Source organism: Saimiri boliviensis, chromosome 10 (assembly GCF_048565385.1).
Source record: "Saimiri boliviensis isolate mSaiBol1 chromosome 10, mSaiBol1.pri, whole genome shotgun sequence".
Lineage (NCBI taxonomy): Eukaryota > Metazoa > Chordata > Mammalia > Primates > Cebidae > Saimiri > Saimiri boliviensis.
In genome coordinates, this window is record NC_133458.1 from 84536232 (window position 1) to 84551048 (window position 14817).

General features: G+C 35.3%; 1 protein-coding gene across 18 annotated transcripts in view; it reads left to right on the plus strand.

The window, feature by feature from the left end:
* HDAC9 (histone deacetylase 9) overlaps positions 1-14817 on the plus strand; it is a 1049458-nt gene that overhangs the window by 195398 nt on the left and 839243 nt on the right. For 2 of the 18 annotated variants that reach the window (XM_074379581.1, XM_074379577.1), the window contains exon 1: positions 1-14127. This exon is cut by the window's left edge and continues 58342 nt beyond it. The exons of the other annotated variants lie outside the window; for them this stretch is intronic. Coding sequence is in view for 1 of the 2 variants with exons in the window: in XM_074379577.1 (XP_074235678.1) it covers positions 14112-14127 (16 nt within the window). In the remaining variant the exon portion in view is untranslated. The remainder of the gene's footprint in view (positions 14128-14817) is intronic. 18 annotated transcript variants of the gene reach the window in all.

Consider the following 14817-nt stretch of genomic DNA (forward strand, 5'->3'; position numbering starts at 1 on the left):
TTTCTCCTAAATTTTTCTTTTTGTATTTCTGTCATTTTTTTCTATATCCTAAATTTTTCTTGCGTTCTATTATATGAGCAAATTGCCTCTAATTTTGGAACATGTAGTTTATTCTAATTTGAAATTTATTTTCATATTATTTTTACCAGTCATTGAGTAATCATAGATAGTTACATTGTTGAAAACAAAAATGCAGGTACAAAGTTAAATGAATGAGCTTTGTGTGGACTCTACCCTAGAGGAAACCCCAGTTTAGTCTATGAAGGAGACAGAAATGATGACAAGATCTGTGCACTCCAGAAGTAGGAACGGTAGCCTGCAGCACTGAAGAAACAGTGACAAGCTCTGCTTGGATGATGGACACTGGCCACGTGGTCAAGTTGGCAGAGAAGGCAACTGATCCATGTCTTAAAAAGTGAATGCGCATTTACCAGCAAGAAGGAGGTGAGATGGTGCAGACAAGCAGAGCAGCAAGTGCAAATTGGAAGGAATAGTGGAAGGTTTTGGCCTGTTGAAAGAAAGATGAAAATGACTTGTACCTGGAGTAGTAGGTGTGCAGAGTGGAAGGAGAGTGATGATAGATGAAGCTGGAGAAGTAAAATTTTTATTTGTACATAGAGCTTATAGTTCTTTTCTTCCATTTTGTTATTGTCTGCCTGACTCTAGTATCTTATTTTACAACCAGAGCACCGTATATCTCCCAGTCATCTGAAAGAAGACTTAGTTGAAGTCATTTTCCTACCTCATTTTCTCATTACCTGACAACTTCTTTCAACTGTCTTAATTAATTTCCAAATATGAGAATATTTTCAGTTACCATGGTCAGAAGATTTTATTAAAAAGTCTTCTTAAAAGACATAATAAGAAGTGTTGGTGAGGGTGTAGAGAAATTGGAACACTCATACCTTGCTGGTGGGGATGTAAAATGGCACAGCAGCTTTGATAAACAATGCAACATTTCCTTAAAGTGTGAAGCACAGAGCAACCATGTGACCTAGCAATTTCACTCATAGGGCTGAGGTATACCCAAGAGAAATAAAAACGTGTGTTCACACAGAAACTCAAACATAAATGTTCAAAGCAGCATCTTTCATAATAGCCAAAAAATGGGAATAACCCAATGTCTACCACCTGATCCAACTGATTCTATTTATATGAAATGTCCAGAAAAAGCAAATATGTAAAAGCAAACAGATTTGTTGTTTCCTTTGGTGGGGAGAAGGGGCTGATGGGAGGAAATAGGGAGTGACTGTTAATGGTCATGGGGTTTCTTTTAAGAGAGATGAAAATGTTCTAAAATTAGATTGTGGTGATGGTTATAAAAACCTGTGAATTAAAAAACAAACAAACAAACAAACAAACAAACAAAAAGTCTTCTTACCTCTGATTCAACTAAATGGTTAGCCAATTTACTAATTAATAGGAAATGGTTTATAGTTATAGTGAATTAACATGTTAATAGTTTAAATAAAATTGATTGAGTCTTCTCTTTGCTTGGTTAATTTAACTATTCCAGAGATTAGGCTTTGAAGAAACTTGTTATAATGTAGCTTTATGCAACTAATTACTGTTAGTCCTTTTCCTTGTCTGTGTCATTGCACTTGCTTCTTTAGTGAGTAACATCAGAACCTTCACTTCACTAGCAACATCGTACAAATGAGGAGCACCATCTTGAACTTCAATAGACATCTCTTCCCTTTTGAAGTATTTTAATCATTACGTGACCAGCTGTGTTCTACTTCTAGACATTTTGTTATACTTTCTGAGCATTTAGAAGTCACATTATCACCCCTTTAAGTTGCAGGAAATAAGCCTTTTATAAAAGAATGCTGTGATCTGTGAAATGGGTATTCGGTGACTTTAGAACACTTCCACTCTAGCTTCATGTCTAGAGTCTGCCTAGGCAGTTCAAAGTTATTTTACATTTAGCAGTGATTTAAAAACAAAAACATACACTTTGAATGGAGTGCTTTATTAAAATAATGGAAGAACGTGGTAGAGGAAGAACTCCCTGGGAAGAGTTTAAATAGTATAAATAGCTTTGCTGAGAGAGCAACAAAGTTCTGCATTGTGCTGTTGCCACAGCAGCACCAATAATTCAAAACAAGGAAATGGAGTCTCATATTTAATATAATACAGACTTTTCTCTAGAACTTCTGTGGTCTAGGGTTTTTCAGGGATTGGCATGTTTATCTACATATGTCTAAATTTAGACATGCCTTTTATGTAACATGGTAAAAGAGAAGTACTTAAAATTCTATATGATGCAGTTATTTCTTAAACATTTTTTTTTTGTTGTAAATGACTAAAATATCAGGAGTTTCCTGTGCTGAAGTAAATGCTCCAGGACATTGTGAATTTGTGCATATGTGAAGAGAGACATAATCTCTTATGCATCCCATATTCGATTTCAAAAGATCACTTTGAAAGGTATGAAGAGGTGTTTAGTAATTCCAGAAAGAAAAATGATTTTTTTCCTATTGAATATTCTATTGAACATTCTATAATAAGAGTTTTCTCTGCTGTGGAAGTTGGTACCCTATTCTGAAAGTCAGGATCTGGAACTTCAGAAACACAAATGTGGAAGTTTGGGGAATTTTAAAGTCAACTTTCAGTCATTTTACAAATAAATTAGAAAGATATTGGACCAATCTCAGACATGTACAAAATTCAATAAATCATTCAATAAAGCACAAGTAAATCTCCACCAAGAAACAAAATCCAATCATAAAAGCTTACTTACAAAGAAATATTTGACCTTAGCAAACTGCTTTTTATTAAATATACTTGACACAAGGAGATGGAAGTCAGCTTTAGACTTTCAGATTTCTTGTCCCAGTGTTAGTTACTTCGTCTCATTGCCTGCCTGGTTTTTCCACCACCAATTTTATCCTTGTTCTTACTAAAGAGTAAATTTATAGGCCAGTTTGATTGTTATGAGATAAGAATTTATGAAATGATTTGAGAAATTTTCATTTTCTGATCTTTTCAACCCAGCGACCTCATGATGAAGATGATGCAAAAAATTGGTCAGATATTTATCCAGTATGAATGTGTGTTTGCATTTACTTTTTTTTTTTTTTTTTTTTTGAGACAGAGTCTCACTCCGTCGCCCAGGCTGGAGTGTAGTGGCGCAATCTCAGCTCACTGTAACCTCTGCCTTTTGGGTTTAAGCAATTCTCCTGCCTCAGCCTCCTGAGTAGCTGGGACTACAGGCATCCTCCACCATGCCCAGCTAATTTTTGTATTTTTAGTAGCGATTAGGTTTCACCATGATGGTCAGGCTGGTCTTGAACTCCTGATCTCGTGATCCACCCGCCTCAGCTTCGCAAAGTGCTGGGATTACAGGCATGAACCACCGAGCCTGGCCACATTTACACATTTAATAAGGACAAATGTTGCCTAGAAACTAGTTTCAAAGAGGCATAATTCATTTTTTGACGTAAATTGGCCAAATATTATTTCTTGCATGAAAACTTTATTAAGGAATTATGATGTAATTTTTAATTTATCTCTCCTGGCTAGTGTTGAAAGGGGAATTCTTAGAGATGTAAAAAAAAAAATAATTACCCTTAAAAAAATTGAAAAGTTAAAAAGCAAATAAAAATAAAATGAAAATATATCCATTCAGCAAATATTTAAGGACCTATGTTAGTTATGTTTCTAGGCACTAGAAGTAAAATGAATATTGAAAAAGACAGGATAGGTTCATGAGACATATATAATGAATATTTAAAGTGGGAATTTGGGCCAGATGCAGTGGCTCACACATGTAATCTGAGCACTTTGAGAGACCAAGGTACAAGGATTGCTTTAGCTCAAGAATTCAAGATCAGCTTGGATAACATAGTGTGACATCATCTCTGCAAAGAAAATTAAAAATTAGATGGGTGTGTTGGCATGCACTTGTAGTTCCAGCTACTCAGGAGGCTGACAGGAGGATTGCTTGAGCCCAGGAGGTCGAGGTAGCAGTGAGTCATAATAGTGCCACTGTATTCCAGCCTGGGTTACAGAATACAAAAAGGGCTGTATTCCAGCCTTTTTTGACCCTGTATAAAAATAAATAAATAAAATAAGAGAGAGGATTTGGATAATAACCTATCAAGATGGTCTAATATTGTTACTTCTCCTTCCATTTAATCATTTATTTAGGCATTATTTATCATGAGCACATCAATACTTCTATCTGCCCTTTTCTTCTTTGTTCATTCAATGTTAACTTTTCCAGTTTCTCAAAAGGAATAACATTTAAAGAATTCAATGATCCTCACACGTCATTTGAAAACAAAGACAGGATTATCCATTCCAAGCCTCTATTTTATTTTCCTATTCACCTCTTATTGACACTTTACTTTTGGGCAGATGTGACTGAGGAAGACTTAGTGTAAGATGATACAAGTTGGAACATATCTCGGTTTGTGAGGCTGAAGCAGAATCAGGCAATGATACACAGTATGTTTCCTGCAGGTTAATAAACTTTCTATATGATGACCTTGTTTTATCATGGTATTAGTGAACATCAGAAGTATTCCCTGACTTCTATTCACATATTTTCTCGAGAGGAGAAAAAAACTGCATGGGTTTTTTAGCCAGTCTTCCTGTTCAGATTCACTGTACTTAGTGCTCAATTTAAGAGAGAGAGAGAGGGGGGTTGACTAAATGATCAAAACTGAAGACCTGGTGAAGGTTTCAGGAAACCACTTCTTTAATTGATTCACTTTTCATGTAAAATGTATTTCAAAGGATAATAGCCTATGATTTAACTCCAAAGCTTCAGTGCAGATGAGGAATTCTCCTGGCTGAACTGTATTGCTAATGCTCAATTACCTTAGCTTCTATTGCACCATATTCTAAACACCTTCCTTTGTAACCATCACCTTGTGCAGAAGTCTATATTTTTAGCCTTTAAGCAGAGCTCAAGCACTGTATTTAGACATCTGACTTGAAGACTAAAATTTGCTCAGTGAGCAGAACAAATGTTCAGAAAATAACATTTCAGGGTTAGAGTTAGTGTCCTGAATAAAATCCCTTTCTTCTTTTTCTCCATATTGAATATAACATAAATAATGTACCCTGACTGACTTTCAAGATTAAAAATCTGAGAATAACAGCGAACTTGGAAAGGGAAGAAGGCATAATTAAAAATTGAAGGGGCTTCTGTTGAACAATTGTTTGCCTGAAACTAAGTACACGTTTTATTCTTGACTCAATAGGATTATGGATCTTAAAAGGATTTTTAAAACTATATAGTAAAGCTTTTATAAAAAGGGCCCAAAATGAGCCTGCAGCTACTGCAAAAAATATTGAAAGAAACACACAAACACACACACACATTCACACACACACGCAAACAGAATCATCATAATATCCTTCTTAGTATGAGAAGGAGAAAACTAAATATCATTTATTGCTAGTAGTTACAGTAATTTTATTTATCAGTTTTTGACTGTTTATAATGTGTTAGTTACTGTGCAAAGGCCATTTATATAATATTAAACCTTATTTAATGTCCATAGTAATTCTATGGAATAGGTATTATAAACCCCATTTTGTAAATGAGAAAGTCCAGAGAGTTTAATAACATTCTTAAGATTATATAGTTAGCAAAAAGAAGTATATTGTGAATATTTCTCAAGAAAATCTCAAAATGGTGCTGAAGACTCCCTGTCCTTAAGAAATAAAAACATTTTACTTCTTAGGGGAAATAGATGAGAGTGATACATTGTGATTATTATTCTTAAACAAGACAGTGCAAAGTTCCAGGACCCTTTTTTGAAAGGGAAATGGCGTATTTGCACTGAGGGAAAGTGATTATCACTTTGTGAGCATTTCCTTAAGAGTTTTGCTCACTTGGATCATGTGTAATATGGTGAAAAACTTATCCCCATGTATCCCATGAGGCAAAAGGATGTTGCAGTTGCATTTTACAATGTGTCCTTATTAATCCTCTGGGGAAAAATAATAAATGAGTCTGAGCACTCCCTTCTTTTGGCCACTTGATTGGGGTTGTAATCTTCCCTCTATACAGTCAGTCACCATGTGAACAGAACTAGCTAGAGCCCAAGACTATTTGATTAAGGATTTTTACCCTTAAAATTAGGGCTGAAAGAAATGTTGGAAATTCTGAACATTTTTAGGCCCTGCATTTGAAAGGTCATAAGTAGGGCATGTGAAACTCTTTTACCTTTTTCTGGTTCTCAGTGCCTTGAAATTTCTCTCTCAATTTTTTAGATACTCAAATAACACTCTAACCCAGTAAAGGGAGATATTTCATAGTAGGGTATAGCAATAACATAAGAAGAGTGAATTAGTCTGTTTTCAAACTGCTGTAAAGAATTACTTGAAACTGGGCAATTTAGGAAGAAAAGAGGTTCTGAAGGCTTAACAGGAAGCATGACAGGGAGGCCTCAGGAAACTTATAATCATGGTGGAAGGCAAAGAAGAAACAGGCAGTTTCTTCACATGGTGGCTGGAGGGAGTGAAGCAGGAAAGTGCCACACACTTTCAAAAAACCAGATCTCCCGAGACTCATTCACAATCATGAGAACAGCCAGGAGGAAGTGTACCCCTATGATCTAATCACCTCTCCCCAGGCCTCTCCACTGATATGTTGAGATTACAGGTTGTTAGTGCACATGACCCAATGGTATCTTAATTCTTCATTTAAAATTCTAAAGGTTTGCATTTTATTTTTGGTAAGCATATGCCATACCTCTAAAACAGATTTTAAAAGAAAGATACTGAAAAATAATTTCAGTTATATATAATATAGTTACTGAGTCATTGACTTTTTCTGACTCTTGTAGGTAATCACCCTTATTTACAGATGGGAGACATTCAGCTGCAGAATTAAATGATTTGCTCAAAAGGAAAACCTAATACTTTGGATTTTCGGAAAGTATTAAAAATAAACAAACCAAAACAATAAAGTTCTCAATTTCTTTGTTAGTGGAGTATTCTCCCCTCTGACCCCAGCAAAATAAAAAGTTAGAAAGGAGATCCTCTGGAAGTTAAACCAATGTGTTTAAAGGTAAACCGTGCCTCATGTCACTTGGACAATTTACACAACCTTCGTTTCCTTAAGTGCGGCCATAATTTTATGAATGTGAACAGAAGTCCAGGAGGCCACCAAATTGTTCTTACTGACTTTTTGTGTAGTGTAGGCTAATGAGGCAGTTTTCCCTTTGTCTATATATTTTTTGTGTATTATTTGATTTTATGATCCTATATTATTTGTATAATAATTAAAACTTTAAAGTCAATACCAATAATTATAAATTTAATGTGGTATTTACAACACACACACACACACACACACACACACACTTTTCATTAAACATTAGGCAAATGGTAGTTACATGAAACATGAAACTCTGGACTACTTCTTTGTCATAGGTTCATATCCTGTATCCTGACTACTTTTGGTTCAGAAAATGTAGGCTGAGTTAATGTATTCAGTTGTTAATGTATTCAGTTCTCCATTACTTCCTATTTCATTTTCCACCATAGTAACATTACACAAGAAAAGCATGTTTGAAGACTACCATGCGTTAACTACCTATATTCCAATATAAAATCTTGGTGTATTGTGTTAGTCTTTTGTGGTCAGGATCGACTATAATCAATTTTGGTTCTTGATTTGCCAAATGCGAGACCTTGATCAATTTACCTAATCTTTGGGTAAATTTGTCTCCCCATTTATAAATTAGATAAGAGAAAACCTTTAGGGTTGTTGTGATAACTACAAGAGCTTCAATTTGTCCAGTGCCTGGTTTTATAAGGACTAGATAAAGATAGATTTCTTTCTTCTTCATTTGATTTAAATCCAACACTCACTCTAAATCTTTTCCCAGGTAAAATTTTAAAAATTCATTTTGCTAAAAATCAGATATGATTTTCAGCACTGTGTTTTAAAAAGTAATGTAATTTCTTCTGGAGTAACTAAGATAAGGACCCATTGACAGTTGTTTCCAATTTAAAGAGAAGTGGATTTCACCCTAAAGCTTCTGAGTTGCCAGGCAAGCTTCACTTTATCAAGGAGAGAAATAAAAATTCACTAAATCAAATTAAAATGAAATATAGTTCCAGAAGCCAAAGGACAAATAAAGAACACAGTCTTCACACTCTGGTCTTTTCTTTTGGTCTCTTTTCCGTTGACTGTGTGTATAAAATTTGGAGGAATTTGTGAGGGTGTGAAGGGCAAGTGTATGTTTTGATTTCTGAGACTTGGGTCATAATACCAAGTCATACTGTATATTTTTGTATCTTCTCTCTTAATATTGCTCATTTTGTATTGTTATTCAACATTTTCAATATCATGATTTGTAGAAATTTGTACAATGTCACAGAATTATACCATAATTTCTTTTATTATTTCCCCTATGTTGGGCATATTCACCATTCGCAGTTATTCAATGACACCTTAAAGTAGCAGTGTGATGGACATTCATTTACATAAGTCACCATCCATATCCTTGATTTTTTTTCTTTAGAAATGATTCCTAGAAATAGAATCACTCTTAAAAAGTGTGAACGGTTTAAAAGAGTCTGGATATAGTGTGACATTTTTTTCCCCTGGAAAGGTGTACCAATTTACACTACTACCAGCATTGTTTTTGACATCGTGTGCTTGTCGTCATCTATTAGCATCAATCGACAGGTAAAAATGTTAATGTTTCCTAATTTACATTTATTTGCTTACCAGTGAAGTTAAGTATTATGTCCTCTGTTTACTAGAGAAGAAGGGCACACTGGAATGCTCTTCTTTTCAGCAAGTGTATATTTAGACACATTGTGTTCCAGTGGTAGTTTTTCCATTTATTTGAATATATGTCAGTAAGCAAAATCTTGGCTAAATATCATCACCTTAGCACTAAATTTAGTCAAGTACCAAAGGCATCCTAAAGAGATTAAATTTGGGATGCATCTTAGAAAAACGTATTGCATGATACTATGCTTATGAGATTTTCTTTTTATACTGGGCAATTGATAATTTTCTTGTTTACCTTAGGTTCCTCAACAATGTTGAACTAGTAACTTTCAAACCTGCAAACATCTGCTTTTGTAATCAAAATTGAAAGATATAACTGAAAGGAAAGATTTAGTTCACAAACTGTATAATCTTCTGATTCTGCAGAATTGAAATAAACTTGAACACATTTAAGAACTGAAGCTCTAGTCAGCATATAACTTAAGACAGGAAAAAGGTTAAATTTCCTTTCAAAATAAGCACCACTCATGACCATGTTTCCTAAGAAAAAAATAGAATATCTCTAAAAAATTGTATCATCATTTTCCTGCCAATTGCCATGGTTCAGTTAGTCCCTGTCTATACACTCTAGTGGTACATTTTTTAACTTGTGAAAATTCAATAGTAATTACAGAATTTATAGTGTTTTTAAATGCATGTTTTAAGTAGTCTTATTATGTATGATATTTCAAGATGTAATCTTATTTTTTAGGATGTTGTGTTTGGTACCTAGGAGGATCAGCTTTGAATCATTTCTAGTTATATATTTCTAATTTGGGGGAAAATCAGTTTTTATAGGAATAAAATGTGGTCCAAGTTTTCAGCAGAGTGAAGGATAAGACTGAATTATAAAAAGAGAGGTTTAATAAAGTATTTTTTAAGCCCTAGAGGAAGTTAATAAAGTAATTTTATTGAATTCCAACATGACTCAGCTTCTAATATTAATTTTGTAAATAGGAAAAAGTAATTAAATTACTAAAGCATCTTCATTTTAAAGGTTAACTTTATTATTATTATTACTGCTCAGAGGAAAGTTTATTTTTTTTTTTTTACCACTTTTAGAACTCTAGGTCTTTTTAAATTGATGCACAATTATTTGAGTGCTTTCTGTGAGACACAGTCAGACTTGGATCCTTCCTGTGTGGGCTCTAGCTATGTAATAAAAGAGATTGTATAATGACTTACATATCTAGAACACAAGGTAATGATTCCATTACCTGGGCATATCCCCGTTCTGATTTGCAGACAGTTTAATTTTTACATCTGCTCTCTAAGCAGTGCTTGAGTTGAAGCAGAAATGAGTATTTGAAAGGAATTTAATTTGTTTTGCCCGTTTTAATTGTAGTCCTTTCTGAATGTATTTAAATAGTTTATTTTATAACCATCATCTTCCAATTTTTAAAATGGAAATATATTTTCTTTTTTTTTAGATGGAGTTTTGTGCTGTCACCCTTTTCTATTTTTTTTTTATTGCAAAGCCTTATGTATTTATTTTAGAAAAATTAGAAAATACCGCAAAGAAAAAAAAAACCGAAAAAATAATACATTAATAGAGAATTCTCATTAACATATTAGCAGATACTCCAGTTTATTCTATATAATTCATATATACAATAGGGTATCAAAGTACTTGTTAAACTGAATACCACACCCTGACATTACATATTTTGTAAATGTTGTTATATATTTTTGATTGAGCAACAAATAATCATGTTAGCCTGAAGACAAACTTTGTGTAGTTTAAAGATTGTTTGCCAACCCTTTTTTAAAGGGTCCACCGTCTCTTGATAGATGGTGGTTTTGTGCTGCTAGGGCTCAGACTCCTGTTTGGCCACAGTTGGGAGCAGGTGGCCACAGTTGGCCTTAGGCAGCCATAGCATGCGCTCTGTGTTCAGGGCATTTCCATCCTTATCTCCTTCATATCTTGATGAGCCTGCCTGACTCCCAAAGCCAGCTGTTTGAAGGGTAGCATTTTGTCTAGGGTATTGCTTTTCAGCGGGACTGTACTGGCCCCTAAGGGAAGATTTGAAAGTGTTTTCTGGATGCTGCAGTGGTTGGAGGACACTACTGACATTTAGTGGAGTGCAGTCTTGTTATGTGAGAGGCCATTTTGGACCTGGAGGTTGGATCCTGCATTTTCAGCAATCCCTTTGGGTATTCATATAGGTGAAATACCTGTTTATAATTATTTGAGCCTAGAAACAAAATTGGTTGCCCATATAAAAACTGGTTTAATTCAGTTTTAGTATACATTGAATTTCCTAAGGCTACAGCTACTGTATAATTTCAGGTAAAATTGTTCTTTACTTTGGAAGATTTACTGCAAATTGTTGACCATTTGGAAAACCATGTCACTGACAACGAGGTGGCTCATGGTATTTGGATAACCAACACAATGTAGCTCTATCAGTGCTCATTTGTACGTCCCTTGTTCAATATAACAAAAGGCAAAATTAACACTCCTTTAACATTTTTTATGAATAAGAAATAAATCTCAGTCAGGCACAGTGGCTCATGCCTGTAATTGTAGCACTTTAGGAGGCTGAGGCTGGTGCATCATGAGGTCAGGAGTTCAAGACCAGCCTGGTCAAGATGGTGAAACCCTGTCTCTAATTTAAAAAATACAAAAATTAGCCGAGCATGGTGATGGGCGCCTGTAATCCCAGCTACTCAGGAGGCTGAGGCAGAGAATTGATTGTAACCAGGAGGCGAAGGTTACAGTGAGCCAAGATCACATCACTGTGCTTCAGCCTGGGCAACAGAGTGAGACTCCACCAAAAAAAGAAAGAATAAAAAATAAAAGGAAAGACAGAAAGAAAGGGAGAGAGAAAGAAATCTCAGATCTTATGAGAGAATATTAATTCTTTGTGTGTTCTTTTTTTTTTTTTTTTTACCATCTATAATCTGCCTTGCCATGTTATCTAGACTTCAGTTACTCTTATTTTCCTTTTATCATTGGCCTGTAAGTCTGCTTTATTCTTATTCTAAAACTAAATTGTATCCTCATGTCCATGCAACCACTCAACCCTCCAGTCTTTGACTTTCTTACCCTTCTTGAAAGTACTGGCTTCTTATTACTTCTCTTTAATTCATGTTTATTTGTTGGTAGTAGGGCAGACATCAGATGACTTAATATGTAAATTATGCTCACGCCTGGAGAACTTTATGATTAAAAATAATACGATATATAGAGGTTGTTTGTGTAAACTATGAGCTTTGTGTTAGGTTAGTAAAAGAGGCATTACAAAATATTTGTTTTTAAAAGTGAGGCTTTGTGCTTGAGCAGCTTAACCCTCTAGGTGAGCATTGAGAATATACATTGGTCCTAAAGAGGCTTACAGGCTTTCAGAAAGACATTGCATAGAGGCCGGGCATGGTGACTCATGTCTGTAATACCAGCCCTATGGGAGGCCAAGGTGGGTGGATCACGAGGTCAGGAGTTCGAGGTCAGCCTGGCCAAGATGGTAAAACCTCATGTCTACTAAAAATACAAAAATTAGTGGGGCGTAGTGATGGGCTCCTGTAATCCCAGCTACTTGGGAGGCTGAGGCAGGAGAATCGCTTGAACCTATGAAGCAGAGGTTACAGTGAGCTAAGATCGTGCTATTGCACTCTAGCTTGGGCCACAGAGCAAGACTCTGTCTCAAAAAAAAAAAAAAAAAAAAAAAAAAAGAAAAAGAAAAGAAGGGAAGACATTGCATAGAAATAAGTTATGCCTAGATGATGAGATATGCTGCAGGATTTCAGAGAGGGGCAAGTAGGTGTGTTTGAATGGGTGAGGAAGGCTTATGGATGAGGCCGAGGAAGAACCACCAAATGTAAATGCTTGGGGAAGAGTTTTGGAGAAGGGGACAATGAAGCAAAGTTCTCTCCCTTTCTTTTTCACTTTCCCCCTCTTTTTCTTCTAGAACTCTGTCTTTTCCTCTTCCTTTCTTGAAGATGCAAAAGCTACAGATGTGAGAGGAACTAAATCCAGAGTCATGATTTTGAAATATTGTTCTCACCTTAAACTCAGACAAATATAAAGATATGACCTTGAGGGCTTAGAATTGTGCAGTTTTTGTTCTTCAAGAGAAATTATTGGAGAGATCTCAGAGCAAGGCATTGCTTGTATTTTGCTTCAGTATGGTACTTACATTTTCATTTTCTTAGATCTAATTATAAAAGAGGCTTAGGAGGGGGAAAATAAATTCAGTAAGTCTCCAAAGTTTTCCCTTTCTTTATTTTATAAGTTAAGTATCATTGAATTTGGGGTAATGCTAAGGAGGGTGTCAGTGACAGAATTGCTAGTTTCCTCAGCTTGCCTTAGCTTATCAAATTTAACTCTTTTTGTGAAACTATCACGACATGTAAATATATAAAATACATCAGAATTTCTTTGACGAAACATTTCTTAGCCAATCAAAAGCAAGAACTAATGAGCCTTCAAGATGATTTAAGTTTCAGACTTTTTTTTCCTTCTAATACCACAATCCTTAGATATGGTAGGAAAGACACTTCAAAGTGAGCACTCCAGATGTAATTCAAATGCACCCATTTAAGTAGCTCAGAAAATTGCATAATCTAGGGTTTTGGAGTGACAGTGATTTTTATGTTGAAATCTTTTGGAGTGGGATTGAAATAGCAAAATCATTTTATTTCATTAAAATCGGGCTCAGCCTCTGCTTTTTCCTCTCATTCACTGCAGGTCTTTACATCTAGGAAACAATTCATAGCTGCTTCTTCAGAGGATGTCTCATTTTCCCTCATTCAGAGGGACACATTTGGTACATTGCCCTGTGTTTTAATTAGTAAGCTCCAGAGGAAGAGAGTTGCCGGAGCCAGGGCCCCAGTTGTGGAAGTTTCTATATCCGTAAACTGGATCCATTCCAGGGCAGAATCATTTATCAGCAAATGAAACACCAGCCACTTCCCACATGTCCTCTGATTGCATTAAAAAAATCACTCCCCTTCCCACCCAAATTGAGTATGCTTAGAGTATGGAGCTGACAAACATTCTGTTTCCACCTCCTCCTCCTCCTCATTCTGTTAAATTGCTGGGTTTTGTAGTCTATTAGGCTTCTTATTAATGGTAATAAAACATTCATTCTTTAGCTCTCATGCCTACATACCAGATACAGTCATTCTCTCTGCCCCTAAGTTATATGGTCTAAAGTCGTTCAATAGCAGGGAAATGAGCTGGGAACACTGATATTGCATCTGTAGCAACAGGTACTATTTAACCAGTGGGAGGGACTGATAAAATTAGCAAGTTGACTAACCACTTCCCTTCCTTGTGGCTCTTTAATTTATAACGGATACAGAAAAGTTCAGAAGGACTGAGCTAGTTTTCGAAACCACAGCACACTTTGGCAAAGAAGGAATGCACAACAGAAGGGGTAAGTTTCTTTCTTTTAATCTTTTAAAAGAACTGTGAAAAAGATAGTGGGGATAGACGTTTTTAAGTTTGACTCCGCAAATTGTCTTTAGTGATTTGTAGCCTGTGGAAAGATAAACCTGTCCCGAGGAGGGAAGCAAAAGGTTTTCCAATCAGTAGCAGTAGCAGCAGCAACAACAAAAATTACATTGAGCAAAAAATTCAACTCTGAGAAATGCCTTTATTATTTCTGATAGATAAGACTAAAGTATTTTGGGGAGATAGTTCTTGAGTTAGTAAAAATATTGATAAATAAGCTCATGTTCTCTCAGTTTTTGAAATTTAGCCTGAAATTGTCAGCAGGGGCATTATCTACCGAAGCTGAATGCCCCTCTGGATCCTGAAACAGCGTAGTCTTAAGTTATCTTTTTTGTGGTTGAAAATTTTTCTTGCTTTTAACTCTTTTATTATCAAACATTTCAAACAAAACAAAAATAGAGTGAATAGTGTAGAGATTTCCCATGCGTCTATCACACAGCTTCAACAGCTGTGACTTCAGAGCCCAGGTTGTGTCATCCACACCTCTGTAGCAGACTCCCTCCTTCAATCTAGTTGAATTGCAGTATTTTGAAATATGCCTACTGTGAACATTAAATAAAAGAGGACTAAAATTTTCTAAAGGCTAATACCAGCTCAGCAATATAAGTTTTAG